At 48.5% G+C, this 25,539-nt stretch overlaps 2 protein-coding genes across 3 annotated transcripts in view; one reads left to right on the top strand and one right to left on the bottom strand.

The window, feature by feature from the left end:
• IDUA (alpha-L-iduronidase) overlaps positions 1 to 25,539 on the bottom strand; it is a 66,315-nt gene that overhangs the window by 10,549 nt on the left and 30,227 nt on the right. The window contains exons 1-7 of one of the 2 annotated variants that reach the window (XM_082204868.1): positions 18,168 to 18,653; positions 17,114 to 17,196; positions 14,801 to 14,908; positions 13,683 to 13,778; positions 11,293 to 11,495; positions 10,443 to 10,622; positions 1,097 to 1,313 (exon numbers count right to left, since the gene is read on the bottom strand). In XM_082204868.1, the coding sequence (XP_082060994.1) occupies positions 1,097 to 1,313; positions 10,443 to 10,622; positions 11,293 to 11,495; positions 13,683 to 13,778; positions 14,801 to 14,908; positions 17,114 to 17,196; positions 18,168 to 18,262 (982 nt within the window). In that variant the 5' untranslated portion in view covers positions 18,263 to 18,653. Of the gene's footprint in view, positions 1 to 1,096; positions 1,314 to 10,442; positions 10,623 to 11,292; positions 11,496 to 13,682; positions 13,779 to 14,800; positions 14,909 to 17,113; positions 17,197 to 18,167; positions 18,654 to 25,539 lie in introns of those variants that run through there. The other variant, XM_082204867.1, reaches the window with a different exon arrangement.
• SLC26A1 (solute carrier family 26 member 1) overlaps positions 1 to 25,539 on the top strand; it is a 56,374-nt gene that overhangs the window by 6,226 nt on the left and 24,609 nt on the right. The gene's annotated exons all lie outside the window — the stretch shown is intronic.

Raw genomic sequence — 25,539 nt, 5'->3', positions numbered from 1 at the left:
TATTAGCGGCTTTAAGAAAAAGGAAACAAACTCGCAAGAACTCGCAAGACGTTTCGGCTTGCGAAGCAAGCCCATAGGGAAATTCGTCTTGCGGAACGACTCAAAAACCGGAAAACTCTTTTGTCTTGCGCGGTTTTGTCTTGCGAGGCATTCGTCTTGTGAGGTACCACTGTAAGCAGAAGTATTAAATGTATAAAGAACCAGAAGGGGGAAGTTGAGGGAAGTCCGGGGGTGAGGGGAGAAGGGGGTTTCTCTTTCTAGCATTTGTTTCTCTATAACTTATGTAGATTATGGGAATTTTAAACTGTAAAACTTAATTTAAAAAATATTTTTTTAAAAAAAGAAGGCTGGTGCCTCCTTCCCAAAGCCTGGGAAGCTTCTGGGAGAGCCAGTGTGCCAGTGTGGTGCAGTGGTTAAGAGTGGTAGACTCGTAATCTGGTGAACCGGGTTCGTGTCTCCGCTCCTCCACATGCAGCTGCTGGGTGACCTTGGGCTAGCCACACTTCTATGAAGTCTCTCAGCCCCACTCACCTCACAGAGTGTTTGTTGTGGGGGAGGAAGAGAAAGGAGAATGTTAGCCGCTTTGAGACTCCTTAGGGTAGTGATAAAGCGGGATATCAAATCCAAACTCCTCCTCCTTCTGCCAAACTTAGGGAAGGAGGCACGATGCTCACACGCCCCCCAATTGCCCTTGCAAGGTGGCGCTTCTGGCCCTAACTGCTCCTCTATGGAAAAATTCACCAAATGTCATTGGGAAGTAGGGTAACAGGTTTGTGCCCCAGTTTGGTTAACATTGGTTGGCCAGTAACACGCACATATATCCTCTTTTGCAAAAATGACTTTTGAAGCAGCGGTGGCTCCTGTGGTGGGAGAGGGGCCTTCTCAACACCGGTGTGGGGCAGGGTGAGGCCATGGTCAGGGCTGTGCAGTTGCACTAATATGCAATCCTGGCCTCGCCGCCACTCTGCCCCAGCTAAGACCAGGGAAGCTGCGGTGACCCCAGCAATGGGAGAGTGTATCGCAGCCGCCGCCACCACAAAGGCCTCTCCTGCTTTTCCTCTTGCAAACAGGAAACAACACGAGTGGTTTGCTGTACCTAGCAGAGCCAGCAAGCCCATCACCGTGAGCACTGGCTTCCTCACCATCTGGACATGCGGCGGTTTGGTGTTGTTCATCTGAAAGCGCGCCGTCAGGGTCCTCTGCGTGAAGTTATAGGGGTGGTAGCTCAGAAACGCATTGTCGTTGCTCAGCAAAGTGTAGTTGACGGTGTTGTTGGCTTGAGCAAGGAGCAGGTTTTGGTGCTGGGCGATAACCTGCGAAGGAAAGGGGCACCAAACAAGCCCTGCCAGTCAGCGCAAACTCCACGCAAGGACTTCCGCTTGTACAGCGAGGCTTTGTCCCCTTTGACCCCTCCCCCCTGCCCAAATTGGCTTGAGGCGTGGTGGTTCAGGAGGACCCCAGAGCAGCACATGGGAAGAGAGGAAGAGGGGGGATTGTTCCGTCTGGCAAGCTTGTGCCATGTTCAACAGAGCACAATGTTCCGTTCCGTTCAGCATCTTTAAAGCTTAAATAAACCTGTTATTGTGTTAGCCCCACCTATACAAAAGGTGGGACTTGTACTTCCTGAGGAGTTGTCGAGATCCAACAAACTCCAGGCAGGCCAAAAATTCAATTTTGCTTTTTCCTTTCCAATGATTATACAGTGGACCCTCTGGATACGAACGTAATTCGTTCCGGGGGTCTGTACGTACCCTGAAAAGTCTTCAAGGTGAGGCGCCGCTTCTGCGCACGGCATGATAGAACACTTCTGCGCATGCACACATGGCAAAACCCAGAAGTATACACTTCCGGGTTTGCCACGTTTGCTACCCGAAAGTTACGTTATCCGAAGGTAACATAAGCCAAGGTACCACCGTATAGCACAAACAGGGCTGTGTGTCCTGCACTTAATCTGCATTTTGTACCAAGGTAGCCCGTACCTTGTGACCTGTGTGCATTCAACAGCCTTGCATTTCTCTCATTTTGAGTAACTGTTTCTTTGGTTGTGCTACCTGGCATAAATTCATTATGCTTTAGCTGGTGGGGGGATGATGCAGAGCACAGACAATCCACCCTTTTAAGCCAGGGATGAGGAACGTCAGGCCTGGGGACGTCCTCTTAACCCGGCACTTGGGATCTGCCCCAGTCCACACCTCCTCTACAGCCGCTTTTTGCCTCTGGGCCCACTCCTTTTTGCCTCTGGTACTGCCCACCACTGGAAAAGTTTTAAGCAATGAAAATTATTATTATTATTATTATTATTATTATTATTATTATTATTATTAATCATTTATACCCCACCCATCTGTCTGGGTTTCCCCAGCCACTCTGGGCGGCTCCCAACAGAATATTAAAAACATGATAAAACATCAAACATTAAAAACTTCCCTAAACAGGGCTGCCTTCAGATATCTTCTAAAAGTCAGATAGTTGTTTATTTCCTTGACATTTGATGGGAGGGCATTCCACAGGGCAGGCGCCACCACCAAGAAGGCCCTCTGCCTGGTTCCCTGTAACCTCACTTCTCGCAATGAGGGAACCGCCAGAAGGCCCTCGGAGCTGGACCTCAGTGTTCGGGCTGAACGATGGGGGTGGAGAACCCATTTGATTTCTGGGATTCCAGCAGGCATTGTCCACTATGTATATTCAAGTACATCTCTGTAACCATAAGGTCTGGGGAGCTCTTCTTGTTTTAAAAAATAAAAGCTGAAATTCTCAGTTATATTCTGGACCCAGGATCACATTCTATGGCTTCTCTGTGTTCCTGCAAAAGATGCTGAGATAGACACTGCCCCAACTTTTAGGTACATGAATCTTCAAACACATTTTTTCTTTAAACTGCCTCATTTCTCCCCGATATTTTACCCCAGTACAGAGGACAAGACGCTGGTGTTTATGTCTGGCTAGGGAAGAAATTAAATCCATGTGCGAAGCTGTCCTGTGCGCATCTTGAAAACAAGAAACGCAGCATAATAATTTGCCGTCAGGATCCTTTCCAAAGCCTTTCCAGTAGCTTTGGCTGACCTAATTCCCAAGCCTTGCTAAAATTAGGAACTTAAGAGGAGGATTGCAGCGGTGTAACTAATCAGATATAAAAGGATTACCGCTCAGTAACAAAATACACAAAGCAGCAGGTTGGGTTGAAAGGAGCAGAAAGGAGTTCCAGAAAGATGCTTTCAAAAATCGGAAACTGAGGAGTTCAAGTAGTAGTCAGTGAGGATCAGGGGGCTGTACAACCAAAATTGTTACAAATCATTTTGGGTAATTTCTAGCGCTCTTAGTTTACTAAGTGTAAATAAAATTAACCTATACCCTTCACCGATTAAGCCCCCTCTCCACTGCCCTCCTCTTTTGCTGAGACGACAAAAGATATGAATTATAGGCGATAAGCTCAGCCAAAGCAGGACAGCGAACTATCCTCTTATAGTCTGACAAGTTCCTGCACATTAACAAATAAAGAATGCTAGGAAACTGGCTGCCGTGACAGGTGGGGCCAGAATATTACAATAATCCAAGGGGTACACTGTGTAGACAGAGATAGAATCATAAGAGTTGGAAGGGACCCAGGGTCATCTAGTCCAACCCCCGGCAATGTAGGAATCTTTAGCTCATGACCCAAGAGTCTCCTCCACTGATTCTCTTGTGGGATCCCTGGCAGATGGGGTTCAGGCCCTTGAATCAGCCATGGAGTGAAGGCCACCAAGTGCAGCGTTTGATTTCTCACCACAGGAATTACAGTGGTACCTCAGGTTACATACGCTTCAGGTTACAGACTCCGCTAACCCAGAAAGAGTGCTTCAGGTTAAGAACTTTGCTTCAGGATGAGAACAGAAATTGGGCTCCGGCAGCACGGCAGCAGCAGGAGGCCCCATGAGCTAAAGTGGTGCTTCAAGTTAAGAACAGTTTCAGAACGGACCTCTGGAACGAATTAAGTACTTAACCCGAGGTACCACTGTACTTTGACATTGTTTTTTCTTTTTCTTTTCACGTTTTTGTTTTTCGCTGCTTGTTTATTATTATTATTTTGTTTAGTCTTATGAGTGTGTGTGTTTGTGTTGTAAAAAAACTTAATAATAAAATAGAATAGAAATCGTGCTCCGGCGGCACGGCAGCAGCGGGAGGCCCCATGAGCTAAAGTGGTGCTTCAGGTTAAGAACAGTTTCAGGTTAAGTACGGACCTCCGGAACGAATTAAGTACTTAACCCGAGATACCACTCTAATGACGTTCCTTTGCTTATACAGTCGTACCTTGGATCCTGGACGCCCTGGAACTCGGACGTTTTGGCTCCTGAACGCCGCAAACCCGGAAGAGATTGTTCTGGTTTGCAAACATTCTTTTGGAACCCAAACATCCAATGGGGCTTCCGCGGCTACCGATTGGCTGTAGGAGCTTCCTTCAGCCAATCAGAAGCCATGGTTTGTTTTTTGAACATTTTGGAAGTCGAATGGACTTCCGGAACGGATTCTGTTTGACTTCCAAGGTATGACTGTATGGGTAAAAGACAAGGGCACATTCTGAGAATCAAATGCTCCCTCGGCAAAAGGCAGCCGACAGACAGGGCAGTTCTGGTGGCTTTAGACTTCCATTTATTTATTTAAGGTATCAGTATACAGTGGTACCTCAGGTTAAGTACTTAATTCGTTCCGGAGGTCCGTTCTTAACCTGAAACTGTTCTTAACCTGAAGCACTACTTTAGCTAATGGGGCTTCCTGCCGCCACTGCACGATTTCTGTTCTCATCCTGAAGCAAAGTTCTTAACCTGAAGCACTCTTTCTGGGTTAGTGGAGTCTGTAACCTGAAGCGTATGTAACCCGAGGTACCACTGTAACGCTTTTCAGGGGAGCCTCACGCACAAAGCAGTTTACATTAAAGGGAAAAGAGAGATGGAACAATATTTCCTTTTTTTAAAGAGCTTGATAGTTCCTCCCATTAGGCCAAGATGGCCCTCTGGTGGCAGGTGTTCAATGGAGCCATCTCAGCTGGAAAACCAGGAGCTAGTGATACTGAACATCTCCCCGGGCTCTTCTGTCTTTTTGCTCTCTTCCCTTCCTCTCAGGGCCAAAAATGGTCCTTCAGTGGCCCCCTGGTGGCAGTTGGAGGAGATATAAGCCACCTCAGCTGTACAGTGGTGCCTCGCAAGACGAAATTAATTCGTTCCGCAAGTTTTTTCTTCTTGCGGGTTTTTCGTCTTGCGAAGCACGGTTTCCCATAGGAATGCATTGAAAATCAATTAATGCGTTCCTATGGAAACCGCTTGCCAGGCTGGCGGTGCGGAGAAGGGCTTTTCTCCCCACCGCAAGCCTTCAGAACAGAGGGGAAGGGGCGCAGCGCTTCTCCTCTGTTCCCGGGGCTTGCGTGGGAGGAGGGTTTTTCCTCCCCACCGCCAACATTCAGAACAGCATTCTGAATGTTGGCGGTGGGAAGGAAAACCCTCCTCCCACCCCAAGTCTTCAGGACAGCCATCCGAAGGCTGGCGCGGGGAGAAGGGCTTTCTGCCCCACCGCCAGCCTTCGGAGCAGCCTTCCGAAGGCTGGCGCGGGGAGAAGGGCTTTCCGCCCCACCGCCAGCCTTCGGAGCAGCCTTCCGAAGGCTGGCGCGGGGAGAAGGGCTTTCCGCCCCACCGCCAGCCTTCGGAGCAGCCTTCCGAAGGCTGGCGCGGGGAGAAGGGCTTTCCGCCCCACCGCCAGCCTTCGGAGCAGCCTTCCGAAGGCTGGCGCGGGGAGAAGGGCTTTCCGCCCCACCGCCAGCCTTCGGAGCAGCCTTCCGAAGGCTGGTGCGGGGAGAAGGGCTTTCCGCCCCACCGCCAGCCTTCGGAGCAGCCTTCCGAAGGCTGGTGCGGGGAGAAGGGCTTTCCGCCCCACCGCCAGCCTTTGGAGGAGCCTTCCGAAGGCTGGTGCGGGGAGAAGGGCTTTCCGCCCCACCGCCAGCCTTCGGAGCAGCCTTCCGAAGGCTGGCGCGGGGAGAAGGGCTTTCCGCCCCACCGCCAGCCTTCGGAGCAGCCTTCCGAAGGCTGGCGCGGGGAGAAGGGCTTTCCGCCCCACCGCCAGCCTTCGGAGCAGCCTTCCGAAGGCTGGTGCGGGGAGAAGGGCTTTCCGCCCCACCGCCAGCCTTCGGAGCAGCCTTCCGAAGGCTGGCGCGGGGAGAAGGGCTTTCCGCCCCACCGCCAGCCTTCGGAGCAGCCTTCCGAAGGCTGGTGCGGGGAGAAGGGCTTTCCGCCCCACCGCCAGCCTTCGGAGCAGCCTTCCGAAGGCTGGCGCGGGGAGAAGGGCTTTCCGCCCCACCGCCAGCCTTCGGAGGAGCCTTCCGAAGGCTGGCGCGGGGAGAAGGGCTGTTCTCCCCACCGCCAGCCTTCGGAGGAGCCTTCCGAAGGCTGGCGCGGGGAGAAGGGCTTTCCGCCCCACCACCAGCCTTCGGAGCAGCCTTCCGAAGGCTGGTGCGGGGAGAAGGGCTTTCCGCCCCACCGCCAGCCTTCGGAGCAGCCTTCCGAAGGCTGGTGCGGGGAGAAGGGCTTTCCGCCCCACCACCAGCCTTCGGAGGAGCCTTCCGAAGGCTGGCTCGGGGAGAAGGGCTGTTCTCCCCACCGCCAGCCTTCGGAGGAGCCTTCCGAAGGCTGGCGCGGGGAGAAGGGCTTTCCGCCCCACCGCCAGCCTTCGGAGGAGCCTTCCGAAGGCTGGCGCGGGGAGAAGGGCTTTCCGCCCCACGGCCAGCCTTCGGAGGAGGTCCGAGGACAGTGGGGAAGACGCGCTGTGCTTCCCCGCTGTCCCGGAGATTTCCCTATGGGCTTTCGTCTTGCGAAGGAAGCCCATAGGGAAATTCGTTTTGCGAAGCGCCTCCAAAACGGAAAACCCTTTCGTCTAGCGGGTTTTCTGTCTTGCGAGGCGTTCGTCTTGCGGGGCACCACTGTATCTTGTTTTGTGGTTTTATTGCGTTAAAACATTTTGGTAGATCTTCACAAACTTGAAAAGCAGTATATGCTCGTTCAAATAAATAAAATGTCTCATTGCCGACTCAGAAACTATCCAGTGGTCTCACACATCCAGAAACGAATGCCTCTTTTTGGAGTGATGCTTCTGGAGACGCCTCAGCCGGGAGCCAAAGAAGCTCCAAGTTAATTAACGTCAGTTTGCTGTTGCTCAGTATTTGTTGTCGGCACGTGCGCTGACTGCCTATCATCTCAAAGTCAACAAAAATATTCAAAAAGAAGTAAGAAAGTAAGTAAATTCCATTGACCCATAAAGCTCACAAAGCTGGAGAACAGGAGTCTGCTATGGAGATACTCTGTCTAGGCCTGAATATTCCCAGCGGCTCAAGGACTCAGGACAAAAAGGCCTGCACATGATGTTAACTATGGATGGCAGCTAACAGATTGAGGTTGAATCCTGACAAGACAGAAGTACTGTTCTTGGGGGACAGGGGGCGGGCGGGTGTGGGGGACTCCCTGGTCCTGAATGGGGTAACTGTGCCCCTGAAGGACCAGGTGAGCAGCCTGGGAATCATTTTGGACTCACAGCTGTCCATGGAGGCGCAGGTTAATTCTGTGTCCAGGGCGGCTGTCTACCAGCTCCATCTGGTACGCAGGCTGAGACCCTATCTGCCCGCGGACTGTCTCACCAGAGTGGTGCATGATCTAGTTATCTCCCGCTTGGACTACTGCCATGCGCTCTACGTGGGGCTACCTTTGAAGGTGACCGGGAAACCGCAATTAATCCAGAATACGGCAGCTAGACTGGTGACTGGGAGTGGCTGCCGAGACCACATAACACCGGTCCTGAGAGATCTGTATTGGCTCCCATTACGTTTCCGAGCAAAATTCAAAGTGTTGGTGCTGATCTTTAAAGCCCTAAACGGCCTCGGCCCAGTATACCTGAAGGAGCGTCTTCACCCCCTTTGTTCAGCCCGAACACTGAGGTCCAGCGCCGAGGGCCTTCTGGCGGTTCCCTCATTGCGAGAAGTGAGGCTACAGGGAACCAGACAGAGGGCCTTCTCGGTAGTGGCGCCCGCCCTGTGGAATGCCCTCCCTTCAGATGTCAAGGAAATAAGCAGCTATCTTCTTTTTAAAAGACATCTGAAGGCACCCTGTTTAGGGAAGTTTTTAATATTTAATGTTGTATTGTTTTTAACACTTGATTGGAAGCCGCCCAGAGTGGCTGGGGAAACTCAGCCAGATGGGCGGGGTAGAAATAATAAATTATTATTATTATTATTATTATTATTATTATTATTATTATTATTATTATTATTATTATTACTACTACTACTACTACTACTAGGGGAGTCAGGCAAGCATGGTTTGATGGTGAAATTTAGGGGTGAAGAGGCTTAAAAGAGGTGAAGTAAGGGCTGGTTCACACATGCACGTAGATGACTTGATTTCTCCTCACTTGCCCACTCAACCCTTGATGACTTTCAGGGGAATGTGTGAACCAAACTCATCCAAGGCTGGATTGAGACATTTGTGAGGCCAGGAATCAGCAGTCCATGTGCTGGATATTGTGGCAGAGGAATATCCTAACCCACAAGGCCAGGCCAGGCGATCCCCCCTCAAGTGGCAGGATCCATAAGGACAGCAGATCCTGATGTAAATCTTTCTTCCCCATGGCTTCCCAATGTAGACCTTCACTTGCCCCCTTCTTCCCTAGTAGGGAGGGGAGCACCACTTTGCAGTTTGCCTCAGGCGCCAAAATGCCTTGGGCTGGCCCTGAACCTAATCCTTAAGTCAAATGATCCCATCAAGGAGACCCTTGCTCCCCTCCAGTGCTTGCCAGAAAGTCTGGAAATGACAAATCTCCAACGCGCAAGTATAAGATTCAACAAATTGGCCTCTCTTTTTGATAATGATGAATTGAATTTATATACTGCCCTATATAAGCAGGTCTGAGCAACATTCTCCCATAATTCAGTGGTGATGCGGCACCTAGGACTGAGCCAGAGGTCACATACCACAGTCAAAGCTAATTTTATCAGTGGAATTTTTCGTCATTAGATCACAGGATGAAGAGAAGCAACTCTCAGAGGTCTAAATATCAATGTGATTGCAAAATCACTAGCTGCAAGTGTCCATTCTCTCCATTAGATGGTGCACCAGTCATATGCTATACGTATTGATATTTCTGAGGTAAAGGTAAAGGTACCCCTGCCCGTACGGGCCAGTCTTGACAGACTCTAGGGTTGTGCGCTCATCTCACTCTAGAGGCCGGGAGCCAGCGCTGTCCGCAGACACTTCCGGGTCACGTGGCCAGTGTGATGAAGCTGCTCTGGCGAACCGGCACCAGAGCAGCACACGGAAACGGCGTTTACCTTCCCGCTATAAAGCGGTCCCTATTTATCTACTTGCACTTAAGGGTGCTTTCAAACTACTAGGTGGGCAAGAGGTAGGATTTAACAACGGGAGCTCACCCCGCCGCGGGGATTCGAACCGCCGACCATGCGATCGGCAAGTCCTAGGCGCTGAGGTTTTACCCACAGCGCCACCCGCGTCCCATTTCTGAGGTACTGACATAATATTCATCAGGCCCATTGAGTGCCTGTTCAGCTCCAGTACAATGAACACTCGGGTTGTGAATGTGATCCACTTTCGCAACCCGCGTCTACGCACACACGGCTTGCAATTTGGTGCTTCTGCGCATGCGCAAAGTGCAATTTGGCGCTTCTGCGCATGCTCGACCACTGAAACCCAGAAGTAACCCGTTCCGGTACTTCTGGGTTTTGGCAGTCCGTAACCCAAAAAAGGCAACCTGAAGCAGCTGTAACTCGAGGTATGACTGTAGACAAGGGAGTTGTCCAATAAGAATTCTCAGCCTATTCGTGTGGTATTTTCTGAGACCTTCGCAAGAATATTTCCTCCCTGCACCAAAAAAACCAAAGTTCTTGTTTACAGCGGAACCTCAGTTGTTGAACGCTTCAACAGCTGAACAATTTGGAACCCGAACGCCGACCACCCAGAAATGAATGCTTCCATTTTTTAACATGTCTTGGAAGTCAACCGGCTTCTGAGGCACGTTTCTCCATTTTTTCAATGGCTTTTGCCAACCGGCAATTGTGCCTCGGTTGTCAAACGTTTTGGAAGTCAAATGGTCTTCCAGAACGGATTACGTTCGACAACAGAGGTTCCACTGTATAAGATACCTCATTTAACCACGAAATTCATAGGCTTCACAGGGATTTTTTCTCCACCTGCCTGCCAAAAAAGTTACTTGTTTATAAGGTACACCAGTGGGCCAAGAAATTTAAAGGCTTCTGCAGAAGAAGGAATTCATTGTGAGCCTTGACAGGAGAGCTGACATGCTAAAGAAATCACACCTATGTTTAAACAGAGGCCTATAGAGATAAAACAAATGAGAATGGGCACCGGGGTAACAGAAGAGATGGTAGAGGTGCCGAAAGCGACGCAGCTCAAGTCTACCTTAGCCACCATGGCCGCATAGGTGACATCCGCTCTCCACAGCTGCGGAACTGACCATCCCACCAGCGGATCTGCCTCGTCGTTGTATACAGGCACAGAGGTGAATGTGGGAAAGAGCTTCTGGATCTGTCCCACTACTTCAGTTTCTTGTTCTAAGATGTACAGCGACCGCCCAGCTCCCTGTGGGAAGAGCTGTTGTTATTTATTTGATAGATAGCCTATTTCGCAAGGCAGTTATAAAAAAGTAAAGGACCTCTGGACAGTTCAGTCCAGTCAAAGGCAACTATGGGGTGTGGCGCTCATCTCGCTTTCAGACCGAGGGAGCCGGCATTTGTCCACAGACAGTTTTCCGGGTCATGTGGCCAACAGGATTAAACCGCTTCTGGCGCAATGGGACACCGTGACAGAAACTAGAGCACATGGAAATGCTGTTTACCTTCCCTCTGCAGCAGTACCTATTTAGCTACTTGCACTGGTTTGCTTTCAAACTGCTATGTTGGCAGGAGCTGGGACAGAGCAACAGGAGTTCACCCCGTTGCGGGGATTTGAACCACCAACCTTCTGATTGGCAAGCTCAAGAGGCTCAGTGGTTTAGACCACAGCACCACCAAGGGTAAAAACTAGATCATGGAATTGAAGCACCTGGGTTTTTCTAAAGCGGTGTACAGATGCTATGTGGAATTAAAAAATGAATTGTTGCAAGAAGCAGTTGTCAAATTTTGAATTCAATTCAGAACCTTTGCACCACATAGCAAGTTGTGGGTTTTTTTTAGTGCACAAGAGGCAATTAAATGTGAACACTTAACTTGGGACAGGCACATTTCAACAGCAAATTGAGCAGGGAGCTGACCTTCTTATGCATGGCAATGTAGTCTAGCCGGACGCCAGTCTCTCCAGTGAAGAAATTAGTTCCATTGTGGCAGTGACACAGGAGGCTCCAGCACATGGGGGACTTTGGGAATGGGTGGAAGGAGTCTCCAGGACCTCCAAATTTCAGCTGAGAACTAGCTTGTTTTAAACCTTCAGAGCAAGCATCATAGTAGTTGAGAAATCCTAGGAGCAAAATCGAACAGTCAACAATAGGCCTAATGTTTTGGCAGTAATATCTAGCTCGGAGGAGAGGAAAGTGTCTCATTTCTTCAGAACGTACTGGAGTGAAACAGGGCAAAGAAGGCCATAACGTACCGCATTTACTCTGCAAAAATCAACAAATTATGGACTGTTTAGATAAGCAGGAGGTCTAGTTATCTGTGTGGCTGTGAGCAGCTCATGATATGGGCTATAGACACCCATTGAAGATTCCAGTAGCTGCAATGTAATCCTGACACACAGAATTCTTAAAGCGTGTTTCTACCCCTCATAACTGTAAAAGGTAAAGGACCCCTGGATGGTTACGTCCAGTCAAAGGCAAGTATGGCAAGAAACTGCTTCAGTTTCTTGTTCTAAGATATACAGCGACCGCCCAGCTCCCTGTGGGAAGAGCTGTTATTTATTTGATAGCGTATTTCGCAAGGCAGTTATAAAAAAGTAAAGGACCTCTGGATGGTTCAGTCCAGTCAAATGTGACTATGGGGTTGCGGTGCTCATCTCGCTTTCAGGCTGACAGAGCCAGCGTTTGTCCACAGACAGCGTTCCGGGTCATGTGGCCAGCATAACTAAATCGCTTCTGGCGCAACAGGACACCATGATGGAAACCAGAGCGCACGGAAATGCCGTTTACCTTCCTGCCGCAGTGGTACCTATTTATCTACTTGCACTGGTGTGCTTTTGAACTGCTAGGTTGGCAGGTGCTGGGACAAAGCAACGGGAGCTCACCCTGTTGCGGAGATTCGAACCGCCGACCTTCTGATTGGCAAGCCCAAGAGGCTCAGTGGTATAGACCACAACGCCACCATGTCATAATTATAGTGAGCCTGGATGCATGTATACGTATTTGTCTCCTAGCGCAAACACAAAGAAGGGTGTTGTGGTACCTAAAAGACAAAGATTTGGAGTGGAGTCCCTAAGAGGGTTGGATGATGCCTTGTACGCCTCCTTCCTGCAACTCCTGCAGCCAAGCTGGTGCCAAACCTATTGCTCTGCTTTCCTTTGGACCACATCACAGGGGCCAAGTGGTGAGTCTTGTCAACTGGGCAGCTCAGGACCTCCACTTACACAGCCCAGGCTTGCACACCAGGGAGGAGACTGTGCTGGTCCCGTGGGTTAACCGTAAGGCGAGGTCCGAGTCCAGTCCGAGGTCGAGGTTGCAGTATGGGGGCAGTCCACCAAAGCTGAAGCGGTCCAAGGCAGGGAGTCGGGTGAGGGCAGGAGATCCGGCAGGACAGGGTGCAGGCAGGAACTGGCTACTAACAATGTTGCTCCCACAACCTGGAACTGGGGCTGGCTGGCTTTTATCTTCCCCGAGGCATAGGGCGGCCCCGGTCCACAGGTGACTCGCCTCTCCTGGCCTGGAGGTGAGCACTCCTCCTGCAGGAACTTAGTTCCCTCCACCTCTCTGCCCTGAGCCTCTGCAGCTCAGGAGAGGCTGGAGGGTTACCGGACCCAGAGGCAACCTCACCTTCCCCTGACGGGGCTGAGAGTGGAGCACCTGCAGGCAATGGGTCCTCCATCACCTCCAGAGCCAGAGTGGATTCATTTGGTGTCTGCACCTGAGGATCCAGCACAGGTGAGGACCCTTCAGGCTCATGCCCCAGCCCCGGCTCAGCTGGTTCTGGAGGCGGGGACTCCTGTGCAGGCTGGGATTCCTCAGGTTCAGCCTCCGAGTCCAAATCCCAGGCCATCACAGACACATTGATGCTGCCAATGCAGCAGTTTGACCTCACCCCCAAAGGCACATTCCACTGTCTCTCGAGGCAGATGCCAACAACAACCTGAGGTACCCATAGTTCCATTCTCAGCAACATGGTAGGTCAAAAGATTTATGGTTTTGAAAAATGGCTAAGCAAAGAATATTACCACAGTGTTGCTATAAAACACTTTATTTCTATAATTTACTTAGTTTCTCCTAGGCAACATTCCTGCTGTAACCCCGGTGGCCAGTTCGGTAATTTGCATGTGTTGATTTAGCTTTTAAGAGCTCGAATGACGAAAAAAATATCTCTGTGAGATGGCAATTTGTGCTGAGCTTTTTACAGGGTTTAAAACGGAACATTTCTTTATCTTGTTTTCATTAGCCCTGATCTCTGAACTTTCCCCACTCTGCTCACAGTTAAAAACTAGGAGGATTCAAAAGCAGCTTACCATTAACTGTCATGGATACGTTGTCAAAGTCATGGTGATCTGGCTCATTCCAAGTCTCAAAATTCCATTTAGAAACATGCTTCAGTCCATAACGTTCTGGAAATCAAATCTGCATTAATTACAGCTTTGTCATATTAAGCAGTAGGCTTTCATTCAGCTGCACACGGAAATCTCAGTTGAAAGGCTATTGTCCCAAACCACTTCTTAATCCTGTAAGAGGAATTTTTGCCATGAGGGGGCTTGTTCACACCCACCCACCCACAATCCAGGACAGATGCCACTTCCACAAATTAGTATTCTGTGACAGGGCCCAAGGTATGGGCTGGATGTTGATTTACAGGATAAGTTGCAAAGGGTGTGGCAGGAAGAAAAAACTCCCCCACTTTTTTCTGGTTCCACCCCCCAATTGATTTCCCCATAGGTCAATGTCTTTCCACAGAAATGAAAAGGTTCCCCCACCCAGGCTCTAGAGTAGCGTTTTCCAAACTTGGGTCTCCAGCTGTTTTGGGACTACAACTCCCACCATCCCTAGCTAGCAGGATCAATAGTCAGGAATGATGGAAATTGTAGCCCAAAAACATCTGGAAACCCAAGTTTGTAAAACCCTGCTCTAGAGCATTCCTCGTCTAATTGTTAATCTTGCCTTGAAGTTTGATGCCCTATACAGTCGTACCTTAGATCTCAAATGCCTTGGCTCCTGAACAAATCGGCTCTTGAACGATCGAAACTCAGTTTTCGAACGTTCTTTGGGAAGCCGAACGTCCGACACAGGTTCTGCGACTTCTGATTGGCTGAAGGAGCTTCCTGCAGCCAATCAGAAGTCACACTTTGGTTTCCGAACATTTTGGAAGTCGAACGGACTTCCGGAACGGATTCCGTTCAACTTCCAAGGTACGACTGTAGTTGCTTGTGGAATCCGCTGTTGATGTTCTCTGGGCCACCCAACTGCAATCGTACACAGTTTAGTAAATTATAAGCCACGAGGCACACTAACTTAGGGTCATTTAAAGAAAGGTTCAAGGATTATTTTTTTAAAAAAAGCATTTCCCCTGGACATTGCCCTTTAAGACGTGTTTGTGGACATGCTGAGGTGACAAATTAAAAATTTGTTAACTCACCTATATATCTTTCGGCCAACTGTGTAACCAGGTCCTTCCATTGTATCACCTGCCTTTTATCTTCAAAGTCAGTGAAGTATCCCGAGGGACTTCCCATCAATTCGAATCCTGAGTTTGAGGGGGGAGGAAAACCCACACAAACCAGTTCAGCGCTTTTGAATTGAGCGGTGCCAAGCATCCCTTGGTCTGCGTTTGGGTGCCATGGCCAAGAGCCAAAGAACTATGTGGCCGTGAACATGGGTAGGCGATGGGGGGAGTCTGGCAGCAGGGCCCAGCCATTCTCTGCATGACTTTGGCAGTTTGCAAAGAAGAGAGAGAAAGGAAAGAGCTAAACAAATGGTGATAAAGGCACAGGGTGCGGGTTCAGACAATCAGGGTTTTTTAAAAAAGGTACACAAATCTATTGGGCGCATCTAAAACGCCTCTTTGGGTCCAAGTCATGACACCTTTCCATTTGATCATACAAATACTCTCAGTGGATTAGGGCTCCTTTGAGAGAAGGGGCAGGATATAAGTATATGTCAGGCTTCAGAGAATCAGATCCCTCCCCCGGTGGCAGCCAAGAAGCAGATAAACGAGAAGAGTTCTTACCACATAATTTATTCAGTATTCACAGAGAGAGACGAAGGAATGCAGTCTCTATGAAATAATGGCATTGCTCTGACTGAAATCCAACCTGCTCTGTCTCTCCTATTCTATGTCATCCCTGCGCCGGCCGATCTGAGCTTTCTGCCTCTGAGCTCTCTGTTCTACTACTCTCAATGCTCGCCTGGTCCTGGGAGACAGGGTATCAGGAATGCTTCCCAAAGACATTGAGTTTGTCAGCTGTCTCTCCCCCGGTGCTTCTTCTTTCTGCTGTTCCTCTCCAAATATTTCCCAGCTTTCCCCCTCTGCAGCCTCTGTACTTCTGTACTCTGCCTTCTGCAAACCAATGTTCTATAAGGTAAAGGTAAAGGGACCCCTGACCATTAGGTCCAGTCGTGGCCAACTCTGGGGTTGCGGCGCTCATCTCGCTTTATTGGCCGAGGGAGCCGGCATACAGCTTCCAAGTCATGTGGCCCGCATGACTAAGCCACTTCTGGTGAACCAGAGCAGCTCACGGAAACGCCGTTTACCTTCCCGCCGGAGTGGTACCTATTTATCTACTTGCACTGTGACGTGCTTTCGAACTGCTAGGTTGGCAGGAGCAGGGACCAAGCAATGGGAGCTCACCCCGTCGTGGGGATTCGAACCGCTGACCTTCTGATCGGCAAGCCCTAGGCTCTGTGGTTTAACCCACAGCACCACCTGTGTACTCTAAATCTATACTGTCCTCCTATTCTTGGGAAGGTCAGGAAGGGGCCCGGGGCGGTCCCCACCATTCCTCCTCAGTCCAGCCCCTGACAGCATAGAATTCTACAGCTGGAAGGGACCCCAAGGGTCATCTAGTCCAACTGCCTGCAATGCAGGAATCTTAACTAAAGCATCCATGACAGATGGTCATCCAAACTCTGATTAAAAACTTTCAAGGAAGGAGAGTTCACCACCTTCTAGAGACCATTCCACTGTTGAACGGCTATTACTGTCAGAAAGTTCTTCCTGATGTTGACTTGGAATCTCCCTTCTTGCAACTTGAAGCTTTGGGTCCTACCCTCCAGAGCAGGAGAAAACAAGCTTGCTCCAGCTCTTTAGATATTTGAAGACTGCTACCATCTCTCCTCTCAGTCTCTTTTCCAGGCTAAACATACCCAACTCCCTCAATTGTTCCTCCTAAGGCTTAGTTTCCAGATCCTTGACCATCTTGGTTGCCTTCCTCTGCACATGCTCCATCTTGTCAATATCCTTCTTCTATTGTCGCATCCAGTGCAGGACACAGGACTCCTGTGTCCAAGGCAGAATAAAGCAGAGCTATTCCTTCCCTTGATCGGAACACTATACTTCTGTTGATGCAGTCGTTTTTGCTGCTGCATTACACTGCTGACTCATGTTAAACTTCTCAGCTAAAAAAACCCCTAGATCCTTTTCACATGTACTGCTGGCAAGCCATGCGTTTCCCTTGAGTTCCGAAGTAAAAGGACACCATTCAGCTGAGTTGGGAGCCTACACTTCAGTGCTTACATTATTGTAGAAATTGCAGAAACTCACAATTTGCCCTTGCCCCTTGCTCATTAAAGTTGGTGGAAGTTTAACTTAACATTGGCGTGTTAAATTTCTGCTGTTCTCAAAGAAAGCAAAGCACTGTACAGAACTCCTAACAACTTAAGCTATACATTGTTTAACGGAGCTTAGAATTGGCAGTATTTTTTTATAAAAAAAACAAGTGATTAGATTTACCTGGACGTAGCTTGTTTTCCCAAAGAAGATCCATGAAGTTATCCAGGTTGGTGAAATTGTAATGAAGTGTCCCATTGGCCTCCCTGCAGAAAACATTTGATTAGATCCGTTGCAAACCAAGTCAATTCCCCATTAAATGCGAAGACTTTGGGCCAGAGAAATCATGCTTATTCATAAAATGACAACTTGCATGAGCAAATGACCCATGAGACTTCCAAGATCATAGGCATGACTTTCCTGTCAATAATAATAATAATAATAATAGTAATAATAATTTATTATTTATACCCCGCCCATCTGGCTGGGTTTCCCCATCCACTCTGGGCTGCTTCCAACAGAATATTAAAATACAATAACCTATTAAACATTAAAAGCTTCCCTATACAGGGCTGCCTTCAAATATCTTCTAAAAGTCTGGTAGTTGTTTTTCTCTTTGACATCTGGTGGGTGCCACTACCGAGAAGGCCCTCTGCCTGGTTCGCTGTAACTTGGCTTCTCGCAGTGGAGGAGGAAGAATGGAAAGAAGGCAGGTACAGACAGCATCAGGTTCTGCTCCAGTCCGACTGATTTCCTTCACCCCAATTTTACATGTTATCATTTATCTTATTACTTTAAATTTTAAACTGCTTTGGGCGCCTTGACAGAAAGGTGGTATACAAATGAAATAAGTATTGTCTTAAATGCAATATTTTTGTATGAGCAAACCCCATGGCCTCAATTTTCTGAAAACGATCATAGATGATTTTATGCATGGAGCCACTTTTGGTAACTAAGCAAAACTTCCAAGTTGTTCATTCAAGGAAGAGTACACCTTTGAGGGGAGAAAACAGTTCTGTACCCTGAGGTTAGTTAGCTGCGTCTCTACCAGATGATCCCTTATGTACTATTAAAATATTTACTTACACAGCGAACAAGCAAAAAAATAATTAACTTTAGTTTTGTGCCAGCCAAATACAGCACGTGCTGCCATCACAAAAAGGAGGTGGAGGACATCAAAATATCTTACTGAGTTTGGCAATGCAAGAAATCTATTTTGAGAGGATTTTTATCATACCACGCGTATCTATAGAAGAATGAACTGGCACCGGTATTTGGACAAAGGGATGCCATGCATCTGATCCCACATGTGAGATGGAGCTGCAGGCACATTATATTTTATGCATCACAGCAACAATATTATATCAGTGTCGCTGAACTGTATATGCAACAAGCTCACATGATGGCCCGGTTACAGCATATCTCCTTTCCCCAGCCAGATGAAAAGGCTACAGGGAGCTGAGGAAAGTCCAGTTCGTGTAGGAAACAAGAAGGGGAGGCTTTCCAGGACCTCGGAGAGCACCTCACAAAGAAGGATTTTGCTTCATTAAGCCAAACCAAGCAGCAGTGGTGTCATCTGCAGTTAGGACTTGGACTTAGAGGCTGAAGAGTCTCCAGCTATGGAGCCAGACCAGGGCCAGGGCTCCGAGATTGCTTCTGGTGATCAGGGGACCACAGCCTCATCAGCATGAGCCCCCAGAAGAACTTCCCATATCTGTAGGGCCAGAGTTCAGGCACCACAGGCACCTATCCCTGGGGCTCCAAATGGACCGACCGTATTTTTAGCCCTATAGGACGCACTTTTTCCCCTCCAAAAATGAAGGGGAAATGTGTGTGCGTCCTATGGGGCGAATGCAGGCTGTTGCTGAAGCCTGGAGAGTGAGAGGGGTCGGTGCGCACCGACCCCTCTTGCTCTCCAGGCTTCAGGAGAGCCCCGTCGCCAGCCCCGCAAACTCGGGGGACAGCGGGAGAGGCGCAGCGCACCTTTCCCGCTGTCCCCTGACTTGGCTAGAAGGCTGGCGGGGGGGAGAAGCCTGCTCCTCCCCGTCGCCAGCCCCGCAAACTCGGGGGACAGCGGGAGAAGGCTGGCGGAGGGCTTTCCGCTCCTCCAGCCCCGCAAGCTCCCAGAGCTATGCCAAAGCTGCCAAAGCCCGAGCTTCCGAGCCCTGCGCCTGGGGGGGGAGAATTTTTTTCCCTTTATTCCCCCCCCCAAAAATCTAGGTGCGTCCTATGGGCCGGTGCATCCTATAGGGCGAAAAATACGGTAAATGGTCCTGCGGTTCAGGGAGCATGCCAGTAGGAGTGCCCATCCTCTGATCAGAGGCTTGGCCCTTTAAGAACCTAAAGTTAGCCACCAAGGAGTGGCACCTGAGCAAGGTAGCCTAAAACCAGAATCTTGAAAAGGCTGAGTCAACTCTCAGCTTCTGTCAGAGCCATCCCTGGTCCACCAACCCCTGACCTGCCTTGTTGCCTTCTCTGCGGGGTCCAGCATCCAGCCCAAGGAGGACAAGTGCTAGCCAACTCAAATGTTCAACTTCCCCTGCTCTTTAGGCGAGAGCTGGCAGGTTTTAAAAAGCTGGGAGCCATGAACTCCAGGGCTGCGATATAGTAACTTCCAGACACATTTCCCCTCGATTGCACTATATTAAGCAATGTCAGTGCCTTAGGGTTGCCAGCCAACTAGCATTCAAGTCAGTGTTTCTCAAACAGCTGTTGTTGGACTACAACTCCCATCATCCCTAGCTAGTAGGACCAGCGGTCAGGGATGATGGGAGTTGCAGCTGGGGACCCAAGTTTGAGAAACACTGATCAGAGTGGCCTCTCGAAAATGGTGTGATCTCAGGCCACCAGTACAAGGGTCTGAAAAGTCAGAAAACTCCAGATGCTACCATGCTCCATTCCCATCTTTGAAACGTATTCATCTGGTTTAGCCCAGGCTCTCTCCATGGATCTGGCCTGGGAGCCAGTATTTTTGAAATCAGAAGATGTTTGGATAAGCAGAACCAAGCCTCACTGTTAGAATTACCTGGCCTCGGGAGCGAGATGGAAAAAGGAGAACGTCCCGGGATGAGCAAAGAGCGCAATGTTACCACAGCAGGATTTTCCTTAAGCTGTGCTGAAATCTAACTGACCTGACAGCTTGTCTAACACCCCCCCCCATTTCAGGCAACGGAAACCAGTCTGATGTTTAATCTAAAAGCAAGTAGCACAGACACAAAAAGCTTGTTCCACCCGTAGTTTTAAAAGTAAATCACGGAGCAAAGGTCAAGCTACAAAGGGAAGATCTCACATTTAATCTCAAACTGCCAGGGGGGGGGGAGGTTGTGGTTTTAATTTCCCACGCAGGATTTGCTAATATTCCCCGTTTCTTCCCACCGAACGCCCGACGATATTGTAAGATCGCCGTTGTGAAATGCCTATGAATAAGGAGGGCACATCCGAGGGACGGAACTGTGAGCACAACAATGAGAGCCTTCAAGCTGCTAAAATACGAGGCCTGCGATTTCCCACTAACAGAGCCAGCCTTGCTCTGTTAGCTGATCCTGGGAGCTTCCATCAGCAGTGTGTGTGCCGGAGGAATGAGACTGTGCGAGAGGCAGCTTTCAAAAGGAGAGAGATGCAAACAAAAGAATCATTAGCTCCCTGCTCGATGGAGGTGAGTGAGCTTCTGGGCGAGCGTTAAATGTATTTCAAGTCCTAGTCTGTCGTGATTTTTACGGAGAAAAACAGGCGACAGAAGCAAAAGCCAACCGGCTTGAAAAAGCACAGTCCTAAATTAGATAAATCATCCCTCCGCATTTGGGCAGCGGGTGGCGTGGGAATTTGTATCTGAGCTGAGCATCAGGATAATGCTGAACTGTGACACATCGCCCAGTTTTGATAGCAAGCTTATAAGGCAATTTCAGCCTGGATAGCCTTCTAATTGCATTCATTTATTTCACCCCAGACTTTCACAGGATGACATAAAATGGATTCTTCTTCCTTTAGTTTCATACACTGACATATTAATTTTCTAGCAGATACTGGTCTTAGGGTAGCATCTATATGCCTTTAGAACAGGTCTATAAGTGAACTCTGGATAGCATTTCTGTTTTACATGCTGCTTGCTAGCAAAGGAACTGCTGCTCTGAATATTATCTGGGCTGAATGTTTGCATCGTTTCACCTTAATGTAACAGGTGCTAGATAGTTTTACCAGCTTCCACCAAAAAACAACAACCCAGTATCTTCTTGGATTGAAAAAGAAAGCATTTGAGTAGGGTGGGGAAAGCGTGGATACTAAATTTTAAGAGCTTGTCCTATTTTCACCCACTTTCCTGATACTGCTCAAAGAAGGTATCCAATCTAAAACGACAAATAATGTCAAACCGATTTAAAAATGCTAAAGGAAATATATCACCCTCCATGACAACACCAATAAGCAGGTTTGTGGTAGGATTTAAGAGTGCCACTGCTTTGAAGGAACTTGAAGTAAAAACCAAAAATCCATTCATGGGAGGTGCGCGCGCGCGCACACACACACACACACACACTGAGCCAAAAGATTTGAAATGACGAAATTACATCTGTGATGTTTCTATGCAGAACTGCATGTAGGCATGTAGGTAGTATAATTTGTATACTGCTTTTCAAGAAAGTCTTGCCAAAGTACCGTATTTTTCGCTCTATAGGACACACTTTTCCCCTCCTAAAAAGCAAGGGAAAATGTGTGTGCGTCCTATGGAGCGAATGCAGGGGGGGGAGGCAGGCGAGAGGTGAGGGAATCCCCCCACCTCCCAGAAAAGCCAGGGGAAGCCGCGCACTCTTTAAAGGGGTTGCGCGGGTTCTGCGAGCTTTTGTGAGAGGTGAGGGAATTCCCCCACCTCCCAGGAAAGCCAGGAGAAGCCGCGCAGGCACTTTAAAGAGAGCACGGCTTCTGCGGGCTTCTGCAAAAGCAGGGAGAAGGTCTGGGAGAATCGCACAGGCTGCACACTTCTGTCCCCTTCTCCCCAAACTGTGGGCTTTTGCAGGAGGTGGGGGAATTCTTGGCTTCACTGAATATTTGACAATATTAAACCACAGCCCAGATCATCAATTGACAATATCTGACCAGTAAGTTCACTTGTCTGCCAACCCATTTCTTGGTTAAAAAGCAAAGGAAACTGTTGGGTTATAAATATGGATACACTAATTAAATATTAACAATTACTGGGTCAAGTGTGATTTGGATACAATATTAAGAGGAACTGGGACTAGAACCAAGATTCCGAAGTCAATTCATTTAGAAAGCCTAAGGTACAATATAAGCAACATCTACTGTTTCCTCAGATGGGTTCAAGGGGCAAAGTAATAGAAGTTCTGGATATTATTGAAAAAAATATACAAATTGATAGTGAAAGGAAGATTCCCTACAAATCTGGCCTGTCTTGCCCACCTTGTGAATGCTGCCAGTTTGGGACAAGCTGTTTCAAAAAAAGACTCAATTTCAGGGTAAACTTATTCTAGTTTTCATGACTTATTTAAAAAGCAGAATTTGGGTTTTATGTTTCTAAAATATCTGATTTTTAAAAAGGCTTCCTTGCAGATGAATCTCTTTGCTTGCCAATCACATAATTTGCAAAACTAAGATAAAAGCTAGCAAAAGAGAGGAGAAATGTAGACTAAATCATGCAAAACAAAAAAGAAACCCCAAATTTATGGTTTACAAAGTTTAGACCGGTTGAATTATTTGCTTTGCCTAGATGTGAGATTTTTATTTGTTTTTCTGCAGAGCGTACACAGCCATAGTTTAAGACTCGGTTTCTTAAACTCCTTCCTTATGATTTATCCAAACCAGATTCAATTTCCTCACCTTATAAACTGTCTCTTGTTTTTAAAGCGCAGCAGCAAGGCCAATAAATGCTGGCCAAGTCTACTGGGGACTCTGAAGCAGCACGGAGAAAATGGCACCCAGCAATGAAGGCATTGCCACGGTACCACATGTCAATCGGCGAGGCAAGTATAGCTAACAGTGACACAGAAATGGCACCCGGTGACTTAATCGCTCACTCTTCCTAGCAGAGATTTGGAAATCCCCACGTGTTGGAAGCATTTATAGCATTTAAGATAAATCATTCCAGATTTTATACCCTGCCCACATGACTGGGTTGCCCCAGCCACTCTGGCTTCCGACATACGGTATATAAAAACATAACAAAACATTAAACATTTTAAAAAAATCTTCCCTATACATGGTTGCCTTCAGCTGTCTTCTAAAGGCTGCATAGTTACTTATCTCCTGGGCTCGGGGGCGCATAACTCCACACCCTCCAGCATTTCTCTGATGAAAACAGGGACGACCTAAGGAAAAGCAGGGCATTCTGAGATCAAATCAGAAACCGGGACGGCTTCTGTAAATAAATTAATAATAATAATAATAATAATAATAATAATAATAATAATAATAATAATTTATTATTTATACCCCGCCCATCTGGCTGGGCCTCCCCAGCCACTCTGGGCGGCTTCCATGGAAACCAAAATACAGTAAAATATCACACGTTAAAAACTTCCCTGAACAGGGCTGCCTTAAGATGTCTTCTGAATGTCAGGTAGATGTTTATCGCTTTGACATCTGGTGGAAGGGCGTTCCACAGGGCGGGTGCCACTACCGAGAAGGCCCTCTGCCTGGTTCCCTGTAGCTTTGCTTCTCGCAGCGAGGGAACCGCCAGAAGGCCCTCGGCGCTGGACCTCAGTGTCCGGGCAGAATGATGGGGGTGGAGACGCTCCTTCAGGTATACTGGACCAAGGCCGTTTAGGGCTTTAAAGGTCAGCACCAACACTTTGAATTGTGCTCGGAAACGTGCTGGGAGCCATTGCAGGTCTTTCAAGACCGGTGTTATATGGTCTCGGCGGCCACTCCCATTCACCAGTCTAACTTCTGCATTCTGGATTAGTTGTAGTTTCCGAGTCACCTTCAAAGGTAGCCCCACGTAGAGCGCATTGCAGTAGTCCAAGCGGGAGATAACCAGAGCATGCACCACTCTGGCGAGACAGTCCGCAGGCAGATAGGGTCTCAGCCTACGTACCAGATGGAGCTGGTAAACAGCTGCCCTGGGACTGTCCCTGGAAAATAGGGACACTTGGAGGGTCTGAATACGTAGCTGCGACGGTGTGACGGCACTTTCTCCCCTGGCGCCGTTGGGCCTGCCCTCCCTTAAATATAATGCACCCACCTCACAGAACACCAATTCTACAGATTCCCACAAACTACCCCAGACTACCTTGTGGGGGACTTGTGTGAGGGAAAACTTAATCATGTGGAGTCTCAGGCAGGATTTGATCAAATAAACAAGAAAGATTTTATTAAACAAAGGACGTTTATGACACAAGTGGGTAAAACATAGGATACTTCAGATTATACATGGATGCTCGGGTTGCGAACATGATCCGTGCGGGATGCACGTTCGCAACCCACAACAGCACGTCTGCGCATGCACGGGTTGCGATTCAGCGCTTCTGCACATGTGCAACCCCCAAAACCCAGAAGTAACCCGTTCTGGTACTTTTGGGTTTCGGCGGGTCTGTAACCCGAAAAAATGCAACCTGAAGCATTTGCAACCCGAGGTATGACTGTAATGCTATTTCATTTCAGTTCTTTCTCAGTTGTTGCACAGCTGTTGCTCCTTAATACTTTGGTTCTTAAATAAGGTGGTATTTTCTTTCAGTTACACACCCCTTAGACAACCCTACTCCTGAGGTACTCCAAGTAACAGACCCAAGGGATCACCACACCCCTCTTAACTGGTTTGGGAGTCTTCTCTTTTTGTAGAAGACTCTCTCCCCTCCTGACTGGAATGAGACCTAAGTAGACTCACAGCTTCTACTTCTCCTGGCTCAGCCTCCCAGTTAATTCCTGGTATATTACTCTTACAGGACACCACACATTGTCCTTCACATTTAAGCTCAGAGACTCCTTTCTCTAGCTTGTGATATATTCCTCAGAGTGGATGTTTCTACTCAGAACCAACTCTCTCTCTCCTCTCACTCCCTATCTCCCTGCCTATCTCCCAACCTCTATCCCATGGGTTGGCAAACTAAGGCCCGGGGGCCGGATCCGGTCCAATCACCTTCTAAATCCGGCCCGCGGATGGTCCAGGAATCGGCTTGTTTTTACATGAGTAGAATTTTTTATTTAAAATGCATCTCTGGGTTATTTGTGGGGCATAGGAATTCGTTCAATTCCCCCCAAAAAATATAGTCCGGCCCCCACAAGGTCTGAGGGACAATAGCCCGGCCCCTTGCTGAAAAAGTTTGCTAACGAACTTTTCCGTCACAGTAGCCCCATCTGCTTAAACCTCTTTCATGCTGCTCTCACCTCTTGTTATTTGTGGGCTAATCCAGCGTAAAGGTAAAGGTAAAGGGACCCCTGACCATTAGGTCCAGTCGTGGCCGACTCTGGGGTTGTGGCACTCATCTCGCTTTATTGGCCGAGGGAGCCATCGCACAGCTTCCGGGTCATGTGGCCAGCATGAGTAAGCCGCTTCTGGTGAACCAGAGCAGCGCACAGAAACACCATTTACCTTCCCGCTGGAGAGGTACCTATTTATCTACTTGTACTTGGACGTGCTTTCGAACTGCTAGGTTGGCAGG

Source organism: Podarcis vaucheri (genome assembly GCF_965113315.1).
Source record: "Podarcis vaucheri genome assembly, chromosome: 17".
NCBI classification, from domain to species: domain Eukaryota; kingdom Metazoa; phylum Chordata; class Lepidosauria; order Squamata; family Lacertidae; genus Podarcis; species Podarcis vaucheri.
Note: the sequence above shows the minus strand (reverse complement) of the source record. Positions and strands in the feature narration are given on the sequence as shown.